The sequence below is a fragment of the Pyrus communis genome, chromosome 1 (genome assembly GCF_963583255.1).
Source record: "Pyrus communis chromosome 1, drPyrComm1.1, whole genome shotgun sequence".
NCBI lineage: Eukaryota > Viridiplantae > Streptophyta > Magnoliopsida > Rosales > Rosaceae > Pyrus > Pyrus communis.
This window is the reverse complement of record NC_084803.1, coordinates 42,903,856-42,927,905: the sequence shown is the minus strand read 5'-3', so window position 1 is coordinate 42,927,905 and position 24,050 is coordinate 42,903,856. Positions and strand designations below refer to the sequence as shown.

General features: G+C 37.2%; 4 protein-coding genes across 5 annotated transcripts; all 4 read right to left on the bottom strand.

Moving 5' to 3' along the window:
- Positions 1-1,453: 1,453 nt before the first annotated feature.
- On the bottom strand, positions 1,454-2,742 carry LOC137728296 (mitogen-activated protein kinase kinase kinase 18-like). Its single transcript, XM_068467126.1, has one exon. The coding sequence runs from the start codon at positions 2,504-2,506 to the stop codon at positions 1,454-1,456; it is 1,053 nt and encodes a 350-aa protein (XP_068323227.1). The 5' UTR covers positions 2,507-2,742.
- A 1,769-nt stretch (positions 2,743-4,511) lies between these two features.
- On the bottom strand, positions 4,512-12,689 carry LOC137713516 (uncharacterized). Of its 2 annotated transcripts, none has more exons than XM_068452832.1 (19): positions 12,122-12,689; positions 11,392-11,496; positions 10,976-11,032; positions 10,790-10,860; positions 10,095-10,194; positions 9,484-9,554; positions 9,278-9,378; positions 9,100-9,203; positions 8,960-9,013; positions 8,765-8,820; positions 8,535-8,573; positions 8,285-8,429; positions 7,813-7,994; positions 7,660-7,727; positions 7,264-7,336; positions 7,122-7,183; positions 6,103-7,030; positions 5,605-5,895; positions 4,512-5,026 (listed from the first exon to the last, which is right to left on the bottom strand). In XM_068452832.1, the coding sequence occupies exons 1-19, from the start codon at positions 12,179-12,181 to the stop codon at positions 4,750-4,752; spliced, it is 2,844 nt and encodes a 947-aa protein (XP_068308933.1). In that variant the 5' UTR covers positions 12,182-12,689; the 3' UTR covers positions 4,512-4,749. The 2 variants fall into 2 exon arrangements, with proteins under 2 accessions (XP_068308933.1, XP_068308924.1); XM_068452823.1 differs by having other exon boundaries at positions 8,285-8,435; positions 12,122-12,688.
- Positions 12,690-17,780: 5,091 nt separating this feature from the next.
- Positions 17,781-20,259, bottom strand: LOC137713507 (uncharacterized protein At5g43822-like). Its single transcript, XM_068452812.1, has 6 exons — positions 19,929-20,259; positions 19,664-19,782; positions 19,179-19,361; positions 18,844-18,900; positions 18,284-18,348; positions 17,781-18,051 (listed from the first exon to the last, which is right to left on the bottom strand). The coding sequence occupies exons 1-6, from the start codon at positions 20,058-20,060 to the stop codon at positions 18,008-18,010; spliced, it is 600 nt and encodes a 199-aa protein (XP_068308913.1). The 5' UTR covers positions 20,061-20,259; the 3' UTR covers positions 17,781-18,007.
- Positions 20,260-20,994: 735 nt separating this feature from the next.
- On the bottom strand, positions 20,995-24,037 carry LOC137713498 (uncharacterized). The gene is made up of 2 exons (XM_068452800.1): positions 23,901-24,037; positions 20,995-22,807 (listed from the first exon to the last, which is right to left on the bottom strand). The coding sequence occupies exon 2, from the start codon at positions 22,547-22,549 to the stop codon at positions 21,329-21,331; it is 1,221 nt and encodes a 406-aa protein (XP_068308901.1). The 5' UTR covers positions 22,550-22,807; positions 23,901-24,037; the 3' UTR covers positions 20,995-21,328.
- Positions 24,038-24,050: the final 13 nt, after the last annotated feature.

Below are 24,050 nucleotides of genomic sequence, written 5' to 3'. Positions count from 1 at the left end.
ATGCTTTTTTTTTTTTTTTTTTTTAATTTGGCCACAAAGTTTGTCCCACTCCAGCATTGCTATTATGAGAAGAGACTTTGAGGAGAATTTATTGATAAACAAGAAAAATACAATATGTCAGGGGGGCATGAGGCCAAACCCAGATCATTAAATAATTCATAACCACAATTGAAAACCTCTTTTAGCAAAACCTATAACAAGGAAGCTTAAAAAGGTTCTGAGAATAAGCAGCTGCAACACAAAGAGGGCATGAATCCCACCAATGTACATCGGGGTGCTCAACACCATAATTGGCCAAACAATCAGCAACTTAATTACCCTCTCTAAAAATATGAGAAATCTGAACCTGTATGAAGGATAGTAAAACTCAAGAGTTATGCCAACTGACCAAAAGCCTCCATGGGATAGATGCCAAGGAAGGTGAGGATGAAGAGACAAAATGAACAACCAGTGAAGAGTCACATTCAATCCATAAGGAATGCCAACCTTTATCCCAAGCTAAAGATAAAGTATGAATAACAGCATGTAGTTTGGCATCCAAAGAAGAGGCCAAGCCTATTGAACCCGTAAAACAACCAAGAGAATTACCCGTAAAATCTCGAAAGATACCACCAAATGCAGCCACACTAGGGGAACCTCTTGCGTTCATGTTCGTAAACTAATGTTTCGTTTGCAACTATTTGGTGGATATAGTTGAAGAGAATTCAAGTATCAACTGTTAGTACCGAGTTCAATAACAGTTAGGGTTTGGCAATAGTTTCTTTATACTTATACCGGTTCTTTCAACTGTTTTCGACTGTGAAAGGGAGATTAGATGGACTTATTTGTGAATAGCCCAAAAAAACGAATGGAGCCATATTTGACAAGAAACGGTAGGACTTCATCAAACTTGAATTCTTTCTTTCAAACTAAAGAGATAAGACGAGAAGGAACTGTGAGCAGGAAGGAATTCTCTGTAAAAGCCAAACATATATATGTGAACAATCTGCATGCAGATTCTCTGTTTTCAACTATGTTATGTACAAACGCATTAGTAAGTAAACAACCTTAAACCTTATACTCCAAACGAGCATTGGATATGCGTTTTTCATGAAAAATTTTAAATGCTGTAGAGGAATGATTTTGTTGGAATGGAGCAAAATTCATATACATCGCGTTTGTTTGTGATTCTAGTTTCTACGTCTCTCATTTTGTGGAATCAAACCGATTAGAGAATGGCTGAGAGAAAGTTATATGAAGAGTGATTCAAATTAAACTGAATATTTTGCTTGCAAATCTATGAGTGTACAAAGAGAGGATATACCTCCACAAAAATAACTACTTGGAAAAACAGACAAACCTGTATTTTTTTTCTCTCTATTGGCTAGCTGTCTCTACATCTTTTCACAAATTTCTGATCATGTACAAACTGTGTTTTTATTCTTCTGCTGTGGTAATGTGATCTCGTAATCCTTTACCTAACAGTAATCCAATTTCCTGACGACTCCAAGTGATTCTCAGATATATGCTGCCTTCTTGAAAAAGGATGTCTACTCGGGCTGCTGGGGAACTCATCGCGATCCTGGATCTTCAATCCCTCATCAGAACAATCAGAAGCCTCTTCGTAAAGTCTAATGTCTAATGTGCTCGCCGGTGAGTAGGCCACGCCCTTTCTTGAAACTCGCATTGAGTTTCCGGACACAAATGGATGGTTGAGCAACTCCTTCGCAGACCACCTCCTTTTGGGGTCTCTCTCCAAGCACCTTGATAAGAAATCCAATCCTTCATCCGAGAGCTTTTGCGGGAAATGAGGCTTCTCGTTGCCACAAGCAATCTTCAAAACAGCAGCAACCGGATTCCAAATCTCATTCCCCCAAGGAGGCCTCCCAGTAGCCATTTCAATCACCGTGCATCCCAAGGACCAGATATCTGAAGCAAAATCTAGCTCTTCGTTTCTCAAAACTTCAGGAGCCATCCACAACGGTGTTCCGCCAATGCATTGCAAAGAATGCTGCACAGAAGCCCCGTCAACTTTTGAGTCCTTTAGCCTTTTCGCAAAGCCAAAATCTGCCAACTTGACATTTCCGGAGGATCCCAAGAGCACATTCTTGCCCTTGAGGTCACAATGCACAATCCCACTTTCATGAAGATACTGTAGGCCGTGAACAATCTCTCTGGTGTACAACCGAACCACCTCTTCCTCCAATGCGCCACCAAATATCTGTGACACATCTGACAAACTACCCGCTGCCATATACTCCATGAACACATTGATGCATTTCCCCTCACCATTTTCCCTCTCCATACATTTAACAACGTATGGGGAATTCAGACTCTCGAGAATCTTAACCTCTTTCTCGAGAGCATCAACTCCATCCCTTGACTGCGCAGATTTCACAACAAAAAGCGCTCCTGTGGCTTTGCTCATGGCCAAATGAACACTGCCATAAGAACCAGACCCGACCAGTTTGCCCTTCATCCACTCACCGGGCAGAGGAGATGTGCACTGATTGCGATTCGCCGCCATGTCCTTTCTGATATTTTAAACTGGATAAGAAAACAGGATGATGGAAAAAAAAACATGGCAACAGTTCCAGATTGAATGGAAATCGGAAACGTAAACAAAACAAGGAATTAATTTGGGATTAAACAGGAACTTCAATGACAGAATTACTCTCGTACTTTGATGGTAGTCAGATTTTTCAAAACAATTAAAGTTCATGAAAAAAACTGTAATGATGGTAGAGCGGTTTCCCTCTCGATGGAAAGCCGCTCTAGCAGCAAGAGATTTCTCCTGAAGTTTTACTAAGCAGACAAGTTTGATATTCTCCTCCTTTTTTTTAAGATACAATTTGATGTGGGATTTAGAATTTTTATGAAGTCCGATGGGAAGGAAAAAAAACTGTTGGCCATCCTAGCCTTGTGCAACTCCCTCCAGTCCTATTGGCCAGACGTAATGGGTACCTGCCACGTGGCGGTAACTACAACTTAATTCATTTTCTTCATACATAAAAAAGAGCGGTTATTGAGACATTAAATTTCTTGCCGTTCATTTCACTTAAGTTGGAATTTCATCCCTACGAATTAATGGATTATAGTAGTTTAAAACGTTGTTTCTAGAAACTAGTCACTCCTTCTTTTTATCACGTGCGTCGCTCCCAACTTACAGGTTATTGTTTTGCTCCATGTATTTGTGTACGGGTATACAGATCAATTGGTTACAAAAGAAAAAAAAAATGCAACTCTTTGATGTTTTGTGGTCATTAAAATATACAATTTGATGTTTCATGGTCAGGTTTTTCCGTTCATTTCGAACAATTTTTTACATTCGATTGTTTTTTTCTGGTTGTATTAACAGAGGGCAATTTGAGATTATTTGAATGTTTAACCATAACGCCTTCTGCCTAAATAATATAGACTAACATTCATGAACACGCTCAAGCATGTGTAGAAAGTATTTTTTGAATCACGGCGTACTACGCACAACTTATATGTTTTAAATGTATTAATTTGCATAAATTGACAACAAATATTTGAAGTAAATGAATAATTTTAGATTATGCTAGAAGAAATCTCTCATAAACCAATTAAAGCAGTTGAATTCACATAATAAAATCGGTCTCTATAGATTTTACATTAAGAATATAGAAAATAATATTTAACAAACAATTCATTGAATCACATTATTACTAGCTCATTGTGAGGCTAAGCCCACCCCTCATCCCCTTAATGTAGATAATATCGTTTGTTTAAAAAAAAAAAATACTCATTTGACAATTAATTTAATCACATTATTATCCGCATGCGAAAGACATTTTTTATAACCAGCATTATACACCTCTTAAAATATTTTGAACGTACTTAAAAATAGAGAAAATAATATTTAAAATATACAATTTGATGTTTCATGGTCAAGTTTTTCCGTTGATTTCGAACAATTTTATATATTTGATTTTTTTTTTCTGGTTGTATTAACAGAGGCCAATTTGAGATTATTTGAATGTTTAACCATAACAGTGTATTAAAATGCCAAGGCGTGGGCGAGGCGTCTGAGGGATAGCCTGGCCTAGGTCTGAGGTGTGAGGTGAAGCCTCCCGGGACCTAAATTTTTTAATATACACACACATATATTATATTAAAAAAAAAATTATTAATCAATAATCATCATGAGCACACACATATATTATAAAAATACACACACACACACACACACACATATATATATATAATAGAGGATGAAAAGCACAATAAGCACACATAAATGAGGCAGTTAAAACCCTACCCAAAATTTGGGTTTGGGAGTTAAAAAAAAATAAAAAAAATAAAAAAAAAGCAGCCAAACAGAGGCGCCTGGACACCGTGAGGCGCGCCTCCGCCACCTAGGCGACTCCAACTAAACCTTCCGCCCACTCCCTCAAAACAGAGGTGGCAACCCTCACGTCCAGCCTCAGAGGCCACCTAGGCGCACCCTGAGGCGAGCCTTTTAAAACATTAAACCATAATGCCTTCTGCCTTAATAATATAGATATAGATAAAAACAAACCACTATTAAAAGTTGGATCCAAAATTTATAAGGAAAATTAAAGAGCACAAGGAAGTTGCAGATCTTTTTATACAACTTAGGGGATTTATAGAATGGTAATATACACAAATACCTTCTAATCAAACTGGTTTTCTTCTTATTGAATGTACAGCACCAATATGTGGTATAAACATCGATTTATTACAAGAATCACGATTCAAGATGCTATACGCGGGCAGAAATTTCACTCACAGCCACATCCTCTTGCAGGTATAATCGAAAACAGTCTGCAAAATACTTCTTGATGATTCCTCTGGTGGCAACTTTAGAAGCTGAGCCACTTTCGAGAATCCAGCCTTGTGCCTAAGCAAAATAACTTCATCCACTTCAAATTCCGTCTCCTGCTTGAACAACGGTGGTTTTGTTAAAGCCCACTGCATTGACCAAATCGCCAGAGGGCGCATGTAAGCTAAAGATCTGTATTCACCGCTGGTGGTCCAAGCTTCAGGAGTCTGAAAAGAGTATCTGTCGATATAAAGTGATAAAGGAGTTAGGAAGAGAGTTAGGAAGCGAGAAATAGAGAGCAGATAACATGTACATCAATACGTTGAGTTAACAAGAAATTGACAATAAGTGAGCCAACATTTAATGGATCATATATCCCTTGACTCCCTTCAACGAGATTGTTGACAATCTCCAGTATGGTCGCATTTCAGAAACTTGGAAGAGAAGTCATGTATTGCCATTTGTTTAAGCTAACATCCAACATAAACTTTAAACAGATATGGTGCTCTCATAAACTCAATCTGAAACTCGTGATGGTAAAATTCACAAATATGGATGGATATCAGGCTCAAGCTGTTCCTATAAGTTAAAAGTTCAACTGAACTTGGAGACAGAGATGATAGTTGTGATTGTGGTGATGAGAGGTTTTTTCCTTTTATACTATTTCTTTCAAGGGTAAATCTGGTTAACGAAATATGCAGAGAGGAGGGGTTAATATGAGCAATTTTGGAGGTTACACAAGAACCACCCTATGGTTATTTGATGTCCGACTTCTACCAATCTTGAGCTTTCGAATTACTGATTGTAAGTTAACTCACCCAAGTCCTTCTTTGGACCATCCAGCTTCATAAACTCCCTCCGCAGTATGAAATCCCATATCAATTGCATCTTCCTGAATCATCGATGCAGCTACAGCGTATGTAACTCCGGACCATATTTCTCTTGACTGCAATGTTGACATGTCAACCTTTCCATTAGGTAGCATCCCGTTAACAGCCCCTCGTCTTCCATCCTTAAACTTTAGGACATTGTAATTATAAATCTTTTCCAGTGCACTTCGTGCCTTGTCTTCGTCAACAATTGGCAAAAGACCGCATGCTCTGGCATACCTACAAAGTAGCTAGACAGTAAGTTTTAATTCATCGCCATGCATTACTAAAGAACAAATAACCACATGATTTCCCCAAAGTACTGAATAGGTCACGACTAAAGAGAATAACTTCACCGTGTGTGATGGTTTTGTGAAAGGAATCTTTTGATTGGCATGAATAGATGACATTCAAAATATCTAAAATGTTAGCTGAGTCACAACATACCATTGTCCGGCCAGTTGATCAGCTTGAATTGATGAACTAGAAGCTTGACCACTGTTGTCATAATTGAAGTAAGATCCATTCCATAATTTCGCATAAACGGCTTTTGCCTTCTGAAACTTTTGCCAAAAATAAACTTCTGAACCCTTGTCACCTACTTCTCGTGCCATGCCTGATGCAGCCTGCAATGCTGCTACCCACAGCCCACCACAATATGCACTCACACCATAGACTGACCACGTATCATAAGTCTGATCTGGGAAGCCATCATTCTCAATCATTCCATCTCCATCTTTATCAAATTGTTCCATATAAGCCATTGCAACATAAACAGCGGGCCAAACGGCTTCTGCAAACTTCTTATCACCCGTGGCAACCACATCCCTGTAAACTTGGAGAACAAACTTGGGATTCAAGTCTTTCCACCTATCTGTGTTATACAGGTTATAAGCATTTACTTCAAACCAGGGGTCATGGAGGCCGATATCATGAGGAACAGCTCCAAGAACCTTTCTTTGGACCCATCTTCCATCACATAGCAGTCTCATCTTACTGGGGTCATGCATCATTACTGCTGCTGCAAAGTCTCGTTGGATGCTGAGTTGAAGTTTTGGAAATAGCATGACTAGTGCAAAAGATGAGTAGAAATGGACATCGTAAGTATTCCACATCTGATATTCAATTCCTTCAAGATAAAGGAATTGACCAATGTTTTCTTCTCCCTCCTGAAGGAGATTTGTTCCAAATGCAGAGTTTGCTGCTATGGGCGTGTGAACTTGCTCAAGTGTTGATGTCATCCTTCCAAGAATGTCGATAGCAGTATCATTTCGCTCGGGTGCATCAATGACGCTTTTCAAACCTAATGAGGACTTATCAAGGGAAAACTTCCTTTCTATAATACTTCTTAAGCTATGGACTGGAGGTGATCCATCTGCAAAACGATTTATATGAAAAAAAGATTAACTAATGTTTCACTATAACTGTCCAATTTCACCGCGAAAAATCTCGAACTTAACAAATACCTGTCCAAACTGTGCCCCCGGAATTTAGAAAGTATAGCTCATTGAACAGAGTGACAGGGTACCTGCAGAGAACTTTGACATATCTTAGGAATCTGATCAGATCGGACATATGCTCAAATCAGATTAGATATCTAAAACTCACCATTCTGGAAGTCTCTTGTCCTCAAGAACTGGTCTTTGCCATGCTTCAATCTGGGATTCCCAATGGCGATGCTCTATGTTTCAAGGAAAATAGAATAAAAAACAAAGGATGTAAGGCAACCGATGACAATCAATGGATAATATAACAAAAGAAATGGTGAATTAGGATTTCCTAGTTAAAGGAGTAGGTGAGTTTCACACTCCTTTGTGTGACCGGGCGACAATATACTATGTGACCACTTCCTAGTTTATAGACCAATGCTCCTTTAGGGTTGGATGATGACACAAGGGTTATGTAAGAGTGACTGACCATGAATTAGGTACACTCGAATAAATAATTATATTTAACAGCCTTAAAAAAATTCACCAACATGAAATGTATGTAATCAACCATTACCAAGAATAGCATCATGAGCAATATTTGCAGCAGCTTCCCCATGTGTTCCATAAAATTTAGTGTACCGCCTGTTTATAAACAAATTTCAGCACGTAAATAACTAAATACTATTCCACAATATCATATATTTCCCCCATGCGTTTGGCCACCCACCTGTGATACGTCTTCCCACCCCCAAATTTTGCTTCTGGGCAATCCCATGCCAATGAAAATGTTACAGTACGTACTTCACCAGATGGAACTGCCACAGACGCAGCAATGGCTGCTCCAATAGATGATCCGGGTTCTGAAGGTAATGGCATTTCTGCAGAATTAAGACGATCAAAGGATCCATGCTGTAACAAAAGAGGCACAAGTATCAAGGTTTTTGAAGAATAAGAATAGTTCGAATATACCAAAATCAAATGGGTCTCCTACCCAGCACCATTCCTTCAAGAGCATCAAATGATTAAATGAAAATCTCCCATAAAAAGACAAAATCGTTGTATATAGACCAGATATTTGGAATCAAAGTGTCGTTTGAAACAGTGAAATCTAGCCTTATAAACTACTTCCTTGTAACAATTAAAATACAAAGGGATGAAGACACTTCTATGACATGAAAATGTTAGCACAATCTGCTGACCTCTTTTATCTCACTCCACATGTCCTTAGCTGTGACACCCTTTGAGTCACCAGATATCACAAAGCAAGGGCACTCTGATACGTGAACACCATCAGTCTCCTGTGCTGCTATTGCAAATGTCACTGGGGACTGCCCATTTGCAGTCCTGTATCTGCAAATAATGAGTGTTACATGTAGATAACATAACAAACATGTCATAAATTGAGCAGATCATTTCAATAATTGTTTTCCATCAAGAAAGAAAACTTACTTGTGATGTAGAAGTACGCCATGCACGCCATCCTTCATCCTAAAAGGTTAAATACTGTGGGTTAGAGTAAATTTTAGTTAAGGTGATGAGCAATAGGGTACATTTAGAGATACATCATGAAAAATATATATGCACCGCCATGTGTATAAGTACACATGCATGTTATTTAGAAAACTCAAACGTCTAATTTGGAAATCCAAAGAGAAGTGAAGCTAACAACAAGATCTTACAATGCTCTTGAATTGGAGTGATGACCAGAAAATTCAGAAAGCCCTCCAACAGAATTCTGAATGGGACATGCCGAAATGATTTTGAATTAGTTGTAATGGCATCTCATGGGATAAGTCTCGATTCAAGATTGCCAAGAAAACATACAAAAAGAAAAAGATAAATAAAATAATTCACAAAAAATAAAAATGACTTACTGCCCAGGTGAAAAGCAGTGTGACATCAGCTGAGGTCTTCCCAGAATTATATAGCTGGAAAGAGAGAGAGAGAAAAAGAAAACTCCTGATACAGCTGCGACAGATTTTATGAAAACATATTTCTCACAGAACATTCTTACCGTATAAGTAAAAACTGAAACAGGTAGGCTGCTCTCCTTGTAATTATGGGGAATAAAAGGTGAAATTTGACGACAGACTATTTTGAGAGCTGGGTCAGGTTCCCCTGCATTAAAGAGAAAATTATGACCCACAAAGAACATAATACCACTCAGATGTATAACATTTGATGTATCTTACCGTCATAAACAGACCAAGCCCTTGGAAAAAGGGCATGATATGTAGAATTATCCCCGTTCAGATTCCAGTCCCAAGATCCAATCCCTGAAACTTGACTTCCTCTGTTCATGCACACAATATCAGTAAATTCGTTCATTCATTCATTGGGGTTTCCTTATTATAATGAAAAGTAAACAAGTTTTCTTGTTTCATGTTTAGGAACTTACTTCAGATCATCTGGGCTCCTCGGACAGAGCACAGTAGAATATTTTTCACCATTGGTGCGGGAAACAAATACCTGGCACAGCATTTGTAATTCAGTAATTAAGGGAAGAAACTTTTACATCATCTTGAAAAAAAAAAGGTCTAATAAGAAAGGCTACTGCAACTATTTGTTAAAATGATGATGAAATATTATCAGAAGGTTCCAGAAGGGATAAGAGCGAAGCTAAAAGGACGTCTATTGAGATTGTATCAGACATTTATGCATCTTATAACTTAAGGAAAAATCAAATGAAGGTTATGTAATGAGGTACCATAAAACTATTGATTTTTGTAAAAGATTTCAAAAGAAATCATGGACTTGAATTTGAAGGTTCTTCTGCACACTTAACTGAACAACTGTAGACTCTTTTGAGAGAGCATCAGTGTCTAACACATGAGGAGATGTATTATGCTTCTAGAGTGTTGCACTCCATTAAGTACATAATTCTCCCCAAGAGGATGTGTATATTATATAACTTCTGATTGTTGAAAGCATTAGCGAAGAAATGCCTCGAGATGGCCGGCAATAAACTTACATAATTTTCTACTTTTCTTTCTATAAGAATTAACTTACAGAAAATTGATCTGCTAAAACAGGTTTCTCTTCACATCTTCCAGGGAACAGCTGCCACCGCTGAAAATCACCACTGTAACTTCTTCCGATGCTTCCTGCCCTAAGAAAGCAGACAAAAGGATTATATAAGACACATTTGCAAACAAACTGATCTGCTAAAATGGTTGAAACAGATCACAACTGAAACAAACACACAAAAGAAATAAATTGGGAAAACCAAAAGTTCTCCTGTGAGAAACGGTAAATAGATACAGTATATTTAGCTTCAATAATAATTCCCTGCATCTTGTGACGTTCAACGATGTCTTTGGTTATCAAAAAATGAACCTTCAAATATGATATGCAAATAAATGTATATTCAAGTATGATATACACAACATACATCTATCTGCCCCACCACCAGCAACGTCTTAAAAAACCATCTTGTTTCTCTCCAAGCAAACTGCCCCAAAAAAGCAAATACAATGCACCCATAAAAGTTTGACCTTCTCCCTATATTTCTTCTCTATCAAATTAATAGAAAATTAAAAACTGAAACCCAAAATGATAAGGTTTTCAAATGGACCCTAAACTACACGTAACCAGAAAGCTTCAAATACACACAACAAGATAGACATATGCATAAAAATTTGTCTTACTTCTATACTATGCAATTGGTTATGCTTATGTGAGAGAGAGAGAGATTGATGAGTTACCCAATACCACCAAGTGGGACACCATGACTAGATGTTAGAGAGCGCTTGGCAAATGGATCAATGAAGCCCTCCTGCAGATAAAAAACAAACAGGTGCGTCCGTGTTAGGAAGAAATTCAATTAGATGGATCCCCTAAAATAAGCAATCATCAAAGTAACTATGCTCATTTTACATTAAGAAGATTACCCTTTCGTTAGCAGCTTCTTCTCGTATATGACGCCATAGGCGAATACCTATTGGAGCCTACCAAAAATGAAACACGCAATATTGTTGAGAGAAACAATAAAAGAAGGTAAAGGTCAGATATCAAATGGCAGTCACCAGTCAGTGATATGCTGCATCACCAAGGCCTAAGGCCAAAACTTCATGCGAAATATCTCCAGTCAATATGTCATTTGTTCAACTTCATATATGGTGCACTTCAAACTTCGTACATTCATATATGGTGTACTTCAAATTTCATTCATTCTATATTGTTTAAAAGACCTTAACTCTTTCCAAAAGAGTACATAATTAAGTGTTTCTAACTCAAGATATGAACATGAAATCGCACGACCCATAGGATTTTAAATAAACATTTATATTGAAATTTGCAAACTTACCAAATGAATTATCTCTTTTAAACTTAGAGTGAATGGCAAAGGTGCATTGCCCTTGCTGTTTAATTTTCGTTGCCATGTCAGTGATGCAGGCTTCCCAGGGTCGACCTTAATCCAGATAAACAAAAGAAAGTACATATTAGAGAGCACCAAATAGCACAAAACTTTCGAGTCTCAAACAAATTTCAATCAACAGTCTTAGGTCACTTGTCAGATCTTAATTACATCACACGGACTATGTTAAGTAATAAAAAACCCACTATTTTTATTGGCCAAAGCCAGCATTCCCCAGTGACAGATTCTAAGCGTTTTCTTCAATTTTCATATTTAAAGAGTAGAGACATGAACACAGTGGGTCTTCAATATAAAATGATGCAAAGTAATCAGCCTTCCTTTCTATACTCGAAGACATTGAAAAGTTAGACTGAATACAATTACTTCATCTATTAGCACAGTTGCATTGTTACAATTATCCGTCTCCTCTAAGATGCATACGAAACAGATGCTGAAACTAAAGCCTCTAAGACATATTCAGCAGAAGTTAAAAGTCACAGGCTTTTCGTAAGAGAATGCAAAGTCAGTAATTAGCTGGATAAGTACACGAAATTCATCTTTTGAAGAATATAAGGACAAGTTAAAAGTCAAAACCTTTAATACACATCAAAAACAGGTTCAATTTACTTGTTTCAAACAAACAGGAAATGCTGCTACAAATAATCTGTATTGATCCTACCTTTTCAAGTGAAGAATCCGAATGCTCGTTATCTCTTTCAGCAAACCCATTCTCAGGCATGTTTCCTGTATCAAACAAAACAGTACTTAATCTTTACAGACCGCAGTTACATGATTAATTAATAATTTTCTTCATCTTATCATGTGCCTTCAGTTAACTGGAAGTTAAGAACATCAACACAGGCATAGAAATTACAGCTACCATTTTACCTCGATAAGTTGGTAACAAAAAAATGCCCTTTTCCATCCTCTCATCCACCAAAAAAAAAAAAAAAAAAAACTACTGCAAATAATTTCAGAGAATTCTCTGCAAGATGATCAAAATTACAGAAGTGGTAACCCAGATAGTAATGTTGTGGATAACTGTAGGACCCACATTCCTTTGACTTTAGGTGATCACTTTGCAATGCATCCTGATTCCGCAGGATTATTGAAATTTGCAATTCACACAACCTCAAATTTCATAACAAAAACACAAAAGAAACAGAACCCAATTGCGGAAATAAACGAATACAAATCAAGATAAGAAATCTTCATGACCGATTTCAACTGAACATTAACCCGACCCAACAATCCAAATAAACATAAACAAAAACATTGACTTGTTTTTTTTTTTGATCGAAAACAAAAATATCGACTTGAAAATGCAAAAGAATCGACCCAAGGCGATGAACAAAACTGTGTATATAATTCAAACCTGACAGTTATCAGACTGGAACTCCAACCCAGAGACACAGGAGAGAGAGGGAGAGGCGGGAGAGAGAGATGGAGAATAATGCTAATGGTTTGACCATATAGAGGTTAAAGGCCGGCCTTTGACCGTTATGCATGTTCAATCCAAACGCAATAAAACGCAACAAAAGTCTATAACCCCGACTGCATGACAACGACATTGAGATATTTGATGAATTGTTTCTCTTCTGTTTTGTTGGTTGGTGAGCGAGATGTCTAGGTGTCTCGGTTTTCTTTACGTATGAATTTCGGAATGAGACTTGTATGTTCATTATTTTAACACACTATTCTGATTAAATCCATAACTTATAGGAGGTTTACCGCTGTTTGATTGGTTAAGTTGTCGACTTTTAGTGTTCTAGCAACAAAATATGGTCTGGTAGGCAAATTAATGGTAACTATAAAAACATATTATACTGTAACGACTTCTATGATGATGTGACAATTAATTTAATATTCGTAACTGTTTTAAGTATTGTGCCAATATATCACTTAAAAAATGAAAGTTTGGAAGCAATGTGCTTAAGTATTTTTTGTTGGAAAAGTAATGTGCTTAAGTAAAAATAAATTAACATGAACTAGTGAGATTACCCTATCGTTTTTCAAAAAATAAAAATAAAGAATTTGAAATAGTACATGGCTTCAATTTCTCATAAAATGGTGGGCTTCTTATTTTTTCTTTTTCTTTATTTTTTCTTTTTCTTGATTTGTCTTGCGACGCTAAAAGAGAGTCCAAGGTGATTCATGTTGAATTAAAGTATGGTCGTTGAGATATGGTAATCAAGAAATTACACACTCTAAACGTGAGTTAGGCTTCTTCGTCGTAATATTGTATCCGTCATTTCGTATTTAGTACAAATCAATTGTAGTTTACACTATTTGCGTTTAAAAAAAGGATAAGTATACTTTCATTTCTGTTAGGGCTAGTTTAGGTTGCTGTGTTTTTTTTTTTTTTTTTCAAATTGCTTCTATTGTGCTGTGAAAATAAATAGAAGTGAAAAAAACAGATATGGGTTTGGTAAACTATAGTTCACTTGCTTCAATGAAAAAAAATACCACTTTTTTTTAGAAGCATGTGTAGTGCTACTTCTGATTCTGCTGTTATGGACCCATGATTTTGAACTTTTTTTTTTCACATTTACCAAACATAATTAAGGCTCCAACATTTTTTTTTTTTTGAACAAATGATATTATTTACACTGAGAGAAGGGGGTATGCTTAGCCTCATAATGAGTTAGCAATAATGTGGTTCATATTCCCTTTTAGCGAAAATCAAACCTAAAACCTCTCATTTACAAGTGAAAATAAATATCACTAAAAAAAATTAAACTGTTTCTTGATTTATGTTTGTCATCCTTGCCCAAGCTCTAACTTTTTTAAACAGCTACTTTTACAAAAACTTTATGCAAATCCAAATCCAAAAAGCTGCCTTTACAAACACTTTATGCAAATCTAAGACAGACAACTTTTTTAAAAAGCTACTTTTACAAAAACTTTATGCAAATCTAAGACAGGCAACTGTTTTAAAAAGCTACTTTTACAAAAACTTTTTACAAAAACTTTATGCAAATCTAAGACAGGCAACTGTTTTAAAAAGCTACTTTTACAAAAACTTTATGCAAATCTTAGACAGGCAACTGTTTTAAAAAGCTACTTTTACAAAAACTTTATGCAAATCCAAAACAACGAGAGCATTGATTCCCAATTAAAATTAAAATCTTTATTACTGTTACCGGAAAAAATTGCTTAAGAGTAAAAACGTACACCCCCAAATATTGTACCACATGAAACTAAACCTTGTTTTTTACTTCCCAACAGTATACTCTTCGAATTTTTTTGGTGAGGATCCTAGTGATCTGTGAATCGTGTTCATTAATCATACATCATGCGATCAAATTTTATCAAATACTATTTGTGTTTAATTTTAAATAAAAATATTTAAAATAATTTCTGACTTCACGATATACGATGAATGGATAAGATTGACGGATCTCCAGAATCCTCACAATGAGGATCCGGATGTAAAAATTGACAAGTACTTAACCGCCAGAGGACTGAAAATACTGAAAAGTAAAAACTAACTGATAGCTTCAGGCATATACATCGTACTATATACCAGAACAACAAAACCATCTCAAAGTTACGAGATTTACTCGGTAATACCTCAACTCAACATCATGGACTGAGAAGTTACAGAAGCGCTGATACACGTCTTTTCTTCAAAGGACTTTCATCAACAAGAAGGTATTGACTTCCAAGAGACCTTTAGTCCAGTTGCCAAGCCAGTTACAATTCAGATCTTACTCATTCTTGTTGTCCAATATAATTGGTTTCTCAATCAATTGGATATAAGCAATGCCTTTCTTCATGGTGACTTAAAGGAGGATGTCTACATGCAACAACCTCCCGGGTTTGTTGATCCAAATTTTCCTAATTCTGTTTGCAAGTTGAAGAAATCCCTATATGGACTAAAACAAGCTCCTTGAGCTTGGTTTGATAAACTATTTCAAGCTCTTCATTCTCTTGGGTTCCAACAATCTTCATCTGATGCCTCCTTGTTTGTTCTCAATGGTCCTCATTTAGTTATTGTTCTTGTGTATGTTGATGACATTCTAGTAACCGGTCCTAACTCTCAACTCTGTCAACAATTTATCACACAACTCAGTTCTCAGTTTTCAGTAAAGGATCTTGGTCCTTTACACTACTTCTTAGGCTTAGAAGTACACAGATCCTCACAAGGAATTTTTGTTCATCAATCCAAGTACTTACTTGATCTTCTTAAGAAAACAAACATGGAGGGTGCCAAACCGTGCTGCACACCACTTAGTTCCAAGAAATTAGATAACAGTAGGCCTCTCATGTCTAACCCCACTAAATATCGTTCTATTGTTGGAGGGTTACAATACCTAACTTGGACTAGACCAGATCTTGCTTTTGCTGTCAACCATATTTGCCAATTCATGCATGTTCCCAAGGAACAACATCTTCAAGCAGCTAAACGAGTTCTCCGATTTCTTAAAGGTTCTATTTCCCACAGTTTGTGGTTCACAAAGGGTCCAATCCATCTTTCAGCATATTCTGATGCTGACTAGGCTGGCTGCACTTTTGATAGAAGATCTACAAGTGGCTATTGTGTGTTCTTAGGCTCCAATCTCATTAGCTGGAATGCTAAGAAACAAAGTACTGTCGCACGGTCATCTATAGAAGCTGAATATCGCTCATTAGCTCATACAGCTGCATAACTTACTTGGGTTTGCAAAATCCTCATAGATCTTCACTTCCCTATCCCTACACTACCTACACTTTGGTGTGACAATATCTCAACAATCTCCCTAGCATCTAATCCTGTCTTTCATGCTCGTACAAAGCATGTTGAGATCGATTACCACTATATTCGGGAATTGGTTCTAGCTAATCTTCTCAAAGTACAGTATGTTTGCAGTGAAGACCAATTAGCTGATCTTCACACCAAGTCCCTATCCAAAAGTCGATTTCAGTTCCTGTGCTCCAAGCTTCCAATTGGAATCTGTTCTGATTCCCCTTCTAGCTTGAGGGGGTGTATTAGGGAAAATGACAAGTCACCCATTTCAGTTATTGTTAAATAGTTTGTTATCTCTAAATGTAATTAGCTGTGCTAATGTTTGTGATTAGTTAGAACTATTATAAGGTTAGGCAGTTAAGGGGTATCTTTGTAAATAGCCAAAGGCTATATATATATGTCTTCAGTGGACAAATGATTATTCAGAAATATAATTGAAAGCTTACAGAGGAAGTTTTCAGTTTCTATAAGTTCGAGTTACAATGAATTCTCTGTCTAGGGCCCTTCCAAACATAAAACATTGTGGGGACCTTTTGTTGTCTAACTCTTCACTCGTACTTTCCAAATCAAATAACTCTTGCATGAATTACTGGTACGTTCGAGTACAAGTATGTGTTGACTGGTTTCGAGTTTTTAATGAATTCTGATGAGTCGATTTAATACTATATATTATTCCCTATTTTTGGTATATTTTGGTGAGATTTTATACTAAGCCGTTTGATCGTGGCAATGAAATAAAGGCCCAACGCGCAACTTTTCTAGATTGACATTTCTAGACGTTTTGGGCATTTTGAAGGTTAAGATGGAATATTTTGAGAAATATTCCTTCTGAGGATTTGTAAGGGACATCTTCAGCTTTCAAAATAGACCTTTTTGGACCAAATTGGAGTTGATTTGGTCGGTTAAAAGTCTGATTTTCTAAGAAGTCTGAATTTCAGTTTAAATAGAAAACCTTTTATTTTCTGTTTTGTTTTTTTTTATTATGTTTCCTAGTTTTATTCTAAGACTTTTTAGGGTTTTATTTTGTAGTAGTATAAATAAGACTTTTTAGCTGTTAGGGTTAGTAGGGAAGGAGAGGTGGAAACGCACACACAAGCTTTTGATAATTCAAGTTTATTTTCTACGTGTTTTCTTTCCATGTTCTTAATAATATTTGTTTTATGAAGAAGGCTTTTTGTGATTAGTAATTTGATGCAATTTTTGTTGGAACATCACCCTGAAATTGAAAAGGGCTTCTTGTGATTAGTAATTGTAAGTTCACTTAAGGCGAACATCACGCTCTTAAGAGTTGCATGATTTTTCAAAGGGTTCTCACAAAGCTTAATGAGTCTTGCATGTTTATATTTGATTTGAACATCACAGACGGATTGCATGTTAGATATACGTTCTCGCTTGAACATCACGAGAAAAATATGCATTAGGAAAACCTAACCTTCAAAGCATGTGTGTGGAAATTCGTAAGTAATTGATAGAATTGCATAGGATTGTTAAGGGAACGGCTAAACCCTAGGCTTTACAAATTGACTTTCTTTAAATTGTTCTCTAGTTAATTTCTTTAATTGTTTTGTTTTAAAATTCATTTTTATTATATTAAATTCTAAAATCAACATTTTCCAAACTTTATTTTCAATAATTAATTAAGAGTTGGTTTTAAACACAAATTATTCATTCAATCTCTGTGGAAAACGACATTGCTTGAGCTGCTATACTACGATAACCTTGTACTCTTGCAAGTATTTTTAAGTGTTTTTATCCCTACTTTTGCATGTGGTAAAAATTCCTATCAAATTCTTCCTCCCAGATCTAGGAAAGCCGGCAGAAATGTTTCAGAGAACATCAACAGATTTCTTCTGCAAATATGATATCAAAGATGAATTGAACTGCAAAAAGAAGAGAAAGAATTACCAAATATCAAATGGACCACAAAGGATAGATGATTGACCAAATATCAAATGAAACAAAAGGGCAACGGTTTCAGTTTCAATTCCACGTCAATTAACTTGTCAAAACCAGTCGTAACACAAATATTTGTACAAGAAAATGGAAGGAAAGTGGCTCAAAGCATATATAGTTGAAAAGAGTGGTATAACCCTCTCACACATTGTATCTTACCTTCCTCCTTGGGGATGTTAGGCTGATCAACCAAGAGCTGCTGGAGTGCTCCCAAATCACTGGCACTGGAAAATTGATGAACGAACGTCAAGTACAAAAGCTTAGTTCTTAAAAGTAGGAAGAAATATGTTGAAATATGACCATGTTAAAAAATGGCTGACACATCTGCAGATTACACCGAGTTCCAAAGTGTGCCAAATTTATAGTAGACTAGTAACTGTAACATAAATAATTCAAGTACACTGGAGGTCCAAATAAAGTTCAGCCTACTGATCTGGGCTCCCAAAACCCCCAGCCCGGAAAAAATCGAATGGAAGCTCATAAATTGAGAAAGTTGAACTACAAATATATAAATAAGGGTGGGCTGCGAGGGCGGTGAGCTGAATCTCGACACAGTTCATTCTCCCTCGATGTTACATGCTAAAGAAGAATAAAAGTTGCATTAAATAACATCTTCCAAACTACAACAGAATCTCTTCACATTTGGAAGGATCAAGTTCCTAAACAAATTAGAAAGGTAAAAATATCAGTTCTGATTAGAAGATAAGTACTTCGCACACCTGGGTTTCAAGGTCAGTTCTGACAGTGCTGAAACCAATGATGACTTCAAAAGGTACCTGATAAAGGAAGGGGAAAAGAGAAAATTATTCATGATCTCGAGTCTCAACCAATATATAACCCGAAAAGAAAGTTTAATTACATTGGTGCGTGGTGTGCGACTGTGCGTGTGGGCAGGAGAGGACCAGACATTTTGCAGCAATTTAGATTAAACTTCCAATACATCCAATTACCATAAAGTCACAGAAAAATAGGAATGACATCTGGCGAAACCTCGTTTGACATCTCAAAGCTAGCACACAACAATTATCGTTTAAGACACCAAAGAGTTACATACTCAGAGCAATGCATGTCCTGGAGAAGCATAAGCCCATCTAAGCAATCTGCAAGACTGGGCTTTACACCAATTCGTTGCTGCAGTTGTTTAACACTCAGCTGACCAGAAGCACCGCCTTTTACCATCTGCCTACCATCACGATGGATCTTCCCAAGAGACAGTACAATACCATGAAACTCTTCCCTGAAAATAACAACACAAGTTTAACCTTTTCCCCCCCTTTCCACCTAAAAAATGACTGGTAGCACTAGATATACGCAAATAAGCAGGCTATGCTTTCAATTGGAATAATCATGGTTTAGGACTGAAATGGATGCATTCATAATAAATTTCAGTTACCACCACAACAACAAAACCTTATCCCACCAAGCGGGTCGGCTGTATAAATCCTAAAAAGCCACTGCTTTCGGTTTTGAGCCAAGTCTAGCTGCCGTAGTCCCGGTTACCAGCACCAGAAAGAAAATAACAGGAGGAAAGTTACTTACATGGTTTTCTTCATGGAAAGGAAGATGTTTTGCAATGATTCCATCTGCTTTGCCAGTAGTGCCTCTTCGATACCAACGACATCTTTCAGACGGCCGTAGTTCTTGGAATCTTGAAGCACCTGATCAAAAAGGCAAAGTTAAGAAATGAAACCCAAGTTGTAAATTAACAAAAGGCATATCAAGAAATGGTTTTTCTTTGGGGTGGGTTTGTTTTTCGTGGCTGCATATGGAAAAAATAAATGGATAAGAAGAGGGTGTTCGAGACCTGCAACCTCTGGATGATGGAGGAGGCGTTCCTGAACTGCGAAATCAAGCGAGACTGAAGCAGGGCCCAGCTATCCATCTCATCCTTCACCTTCCTGAACCTCTGCTGGTACCTCTTCACCATCGCCTCCATCCCCACAACACCACACTCCACACAGAGTGTCAGAGACGGACTCTAACAGGGTAGCCGAAATTTTAAAATTTTGGTTTGCTTGTAGAGACGGGTCGAGTTCGAGTTCGAGATTCCACCTCTTTCGCATGTGGCTGCGGCTGTGTTGGTGGTGAGGCGGAAATGAATTGACGATGGGTGGGTAGTAGGGTGGAACCGTGCAAGGGTGTGTGGGTGGTCCATTTTAGGTTTTTAACTTTAAATTATTTTCTTCCTAATCATTATTAACCTTTTGAAAATAATTATGATTGAGGAAATGACCAAGGAATGTATGACATTCCAGTAAAATTTTAAATTTGCATATGAGATTGTAGTGTTTTAAAACTTGAAAATGCAAAATGTAATTTAATCATCATAATTACCCTCATAAACACAAACTTTTCGTCCCACTTTAAAATTGTAATTTACCTACCCCTTGTGAAGCTATAGGTCCCATAGCAAAAGTAGCATATTGAGGACCCGCAATAAAATTCAAACCAAAAGTTACAAAGATAGAACTTCAAATAGAAAAATGTGAAGGAGGAGCTGGAAGAGCAATACTCTCTCAAGTCATCCTGCAAAATAAGCAATTAAGCACAGAAACCTCAGCGAAACTGGAGAGACTTCAAGGGGTTTTTTTTTTTTTTTTTTTTTTTTGGGTCAAACGATAAATTTGTTAGATTAACTGTTTGATTAAGGAGCCTATGGAGTTCGAACCAATACCGTGATGCATGAACAACACTTCTCTCCACTACTATGATAGAGAACCGCTTGCGATTTCGAGGGTTCAGTTAAAATACTTGGTATTCCATTACACCACGTAACAACCGATAACTTCAACCACTCAGACGATCGATGGATTGAGATACAACAAACCATTCCCGTAGATTTTGAGCAAACGAGTCTGTCTACAATTTGGTAGCTAATCTCATCCAACCGGAAAACAAAATCATGTTTCAACTCAACAGATTCGAATCAAAATCGAAAGGTTTTGCATATAATAATACAATTAGATCTTCACTTCAGCAAACAAGGAAGGTGGATTCAGAGAGAGCGAGAGAGAGAGAGAGAGAAATCATATCATGAATTCGATCAAGCAAGCAAAAACCCATCACTAATCTGAAGAAAACTAGAAAAACAAACCAAGAATAAAAATCCTTATTCAAAAATCTAAACCCTTTACAATCAGTTTTTCTTTACCACAAAATTGATATTGATATTGACCAGGCGAACTCAGTTGCGGCTGCATGCTTCTATCTAGCTGTGGTTCCGTGAACTTGAACTACTGGTGAGTGAGATGATGGAACGGGGCGCATGGGCCACCCGAGCAGCGGAGGTGAGTCCGGGGGTGATGCATCTCGACTAGGAGAGAAGAGGCTCAGTTCCACAAAGGGTACCCTAGAAGAACCCTCCTCCCTATCCAAAGTACGAAAAGAAATTGATCCACGCTTTGCTGACACATCAGAGTTTCTACATGGGCTGATTCCAGAACTTTCCTCCATATGACTCTGGTTAGCAATAAGAGAAATGGTGTCATTTTGATCATCATTAACTCTCCTACTCTCCAAGTCCTGTAAACTCCCCAGGGCTAAAGAATCCGCAACAGGGCAGTAAACAAGCATGCATATACACACCCCGGCACAACATAAAAGTGCAAGAAAAGCCAAGAAAGCAAGAGCTTCAAACTGAATGTGCTCTGGTTTAGATAAAACAGAGAAACCAAGCAAAGTAACTCTTAATGGAAGGAAACTTGAAACCGAGAATATCAATGTATAAACTCTCTTCTGTAGACCCTTGTTGATGACCAATTTCAAAATTTGCCTTCCAAGCCAAAACAAGTAGGCAGTAAGAATGATTGCAAAAATCCCAAGGAGGATGGTACTCAGCAAGGGGTAAGTGCAGAGGGCAATGTGATCAGTCTTGTGCACTGTACTTGTGAAGTAGGAAGGCAATTTACGTAAACTCTCATTCCTGTAGAGTTCGGGTCCGATTAAAATAACAAAGAGCTGAAGAGCAACCACTGGAAGGCAAAAGAAAAAAATGTAACCAGCTGTTTTCCCATTCCACGTTTGGCTTAGAATTCCAGTCTCCATTGTTTGCAAGGGCGCACGAAGTAGAAACACAAGCGTCAGGAATAGGCATGGTTCTGCAAACCCAAGGTTTGAGACAATGTAACATTTGCAAAGAGTCTCCTGCCATTTCAAGTTAAGGGCGTTCAACACTCTCCCCTCACGTCTCAACAGACTTAAACGGACAATTTCACCGAAACCCCACCAGATTGCAAACACGATGAAAGTGATTCGGATAATCCAAGGGCCACTGAAATAACCCAGCTGAATAAAACCCTGACTACGAATGCGAGAGCGAAAGTAAAACAAGTAAATAATGCAGAGGAAACCAAGAAGGATCAAGAGAGCAACTAGACATATGGTCAACACACCGAGTGTATCGGCAGCAATACTCGTCAGGGGCATTACCCGAAGCACAGATTCCACGCATGCTCTCTGCCAGCATGGATACAATGATCCTCTGGTAGCGTAAACGCTTCCTTCCCAGAATTAACGAGAACTATCAAAGCGGTTTAAATAGTAATACCAGAAGATTCTCATCGCACTCATAGATATATCAATTACTGAAGTTGATGTTTCCAGGACATTCCCATGAACAACCATACAGCACCAACACTATCTGAACAATGTTGGGCTCTTAGGTTGATTATGTGACCCACACAGCTGCAAAACAGATGGAAGAAAACCATGAGCACACAAGGGTTTACAAAGATTGAAGATTAACAAATTTATGGTTACAATCAACATAACTCAGATAACTTAAACTTTAATTAAACAACAAGCTAAACAATAGTACACCAATAAAAATTTATAACTGCCATACCTGAAAGAAAGGGTAAAAAGGTCACACAAAATAACCAACCCCATATAAGATTGTCAAAACATAATAAAGACAAGTGCACACCACTTAAAAGAGGAAACATGAAAGAATAGCTTTTACTCGAGGCAAATAATAAGTGATTACAGATTCTATGAATATGTCAGATTTTGCAAGTACCAATTTTTGCATAAAAAATTAGAGCACGTCAAAGTGTCTGCGCACCCAAATATCTACTCTTTGTAATAGAAGAGATCTGTAGATCACATGTCCAGAAAGAAGAAGTGCGGATGGAATCTCATTGCTTGCGTAACATACTTCCCTCGGCATTGTGAGAACTAGTTTCGAACGATTGACGTGCTTTTACAGCTTACGAAAATATCAATCAAACTACATTACCTCTCTTCTCACAAAAGAGTGTTTGCTCTAAACTGCTTATACTCTTATAATCTGACAAAAATCTTAGTATTGCATCTCATTCATGGACACTACTGATATTCTATCGAGCTATATCGACGTGCGCAAACAAATCATAAAAAAGAAAACAAAAACGAAACCAGGAAGCCTAAGGTTGTTCATTTATTTGATATCCATTATAATAGACCCAAAAACTGGAAAATATAGTTTGAATTTATAATCTAGTTTCTTTTCATTTCCTACCATTTCTCAGCAACCAAACAGTCCATAACCATTAAACCGAATTTCAAAATAATAAACCTCGCACAAACATTATATTCCAAATCATTTCAAGAAGAAATTACAAGAAAAACAAAAGTCACAAAAATGACTAAAAAATAACTACACCCAGAAAAATTAAATGAATTATGAATAACACAAGGAGAACAGCAAGCCGCAAACATAATAGAAACCCTAAATTCAAGAAACGATGGCACAAATTAGTACAAATTAAAGCAAAAGGGAGATCAATCGAGATCTTACAGAGCCGAGAATCGTGATCTGCTGAAGCCGAAGCCTGAAGTGCAGAATCGGACGAGAAGATCAGAAAACCCTAACTTGCACAGAGAGAGGAGAGAGAGGAGGGAGAGAGGGAGAGACAGAGAGAGAGAGAACAGAGGGACTGGAGAGAGA

Coding starts and splice junctions, on each gene's coding strand:
- LOC137728296 (XM_068467126.1), bottom strand. CDS start 2,506: ATGGCGGCGAATCGCAATCAGTGCACATCTCCTCTGCCCGGTGAGTGG.
- LOC137713516 (XM_068452823.1), bottom strand. CDS start 12,181: ATGCCTGAGAATGGGTTTGCTGAAAGAGATAACGAGCATTCGGATTCT. Junction 9,204..9,277: donor GGCTTGGTCTGTTTATGACG/GTAAGATACATC, acceptor TCTTTAATGCAG/GGGAACCTGACCCAGCTCTC. Junction 5,027..5,604: donor TGGTCCAAAGAAGGACTTGG/GTGAGTTAACTT, acceptor TTATATCGACAG/ATACTCTTTTCAGACTCCTG.
- LOC137713507 (XM_068452812.1), bottom strand. CDS start 20,060: ATGGAGGCGATGGTGAAGAGGTACCAGCAGAGGTTCAGGAAGGTGAAG. Junction 18,901..19,178: donor CAGGACATGCATTGCTCTGA/GTATGTAACTCT, acceptor TTCCTTTATCAG/GTACCTTTTGAAGTCATCAT. Junction 18,052..18,283: donor TAACATCCCCAAGGAGGAAG/GTAAGATACAAT, acceptor TTCTTTTTGCAG/TTCAATTCATCTTTGATATC.
- LOC137713498 (XM_068452800.1), bottom strand. CDS start 22,549: ATGCCCCTGACGAGTATTGCTGCCGATACACTCGGTGTGTTGACCATA.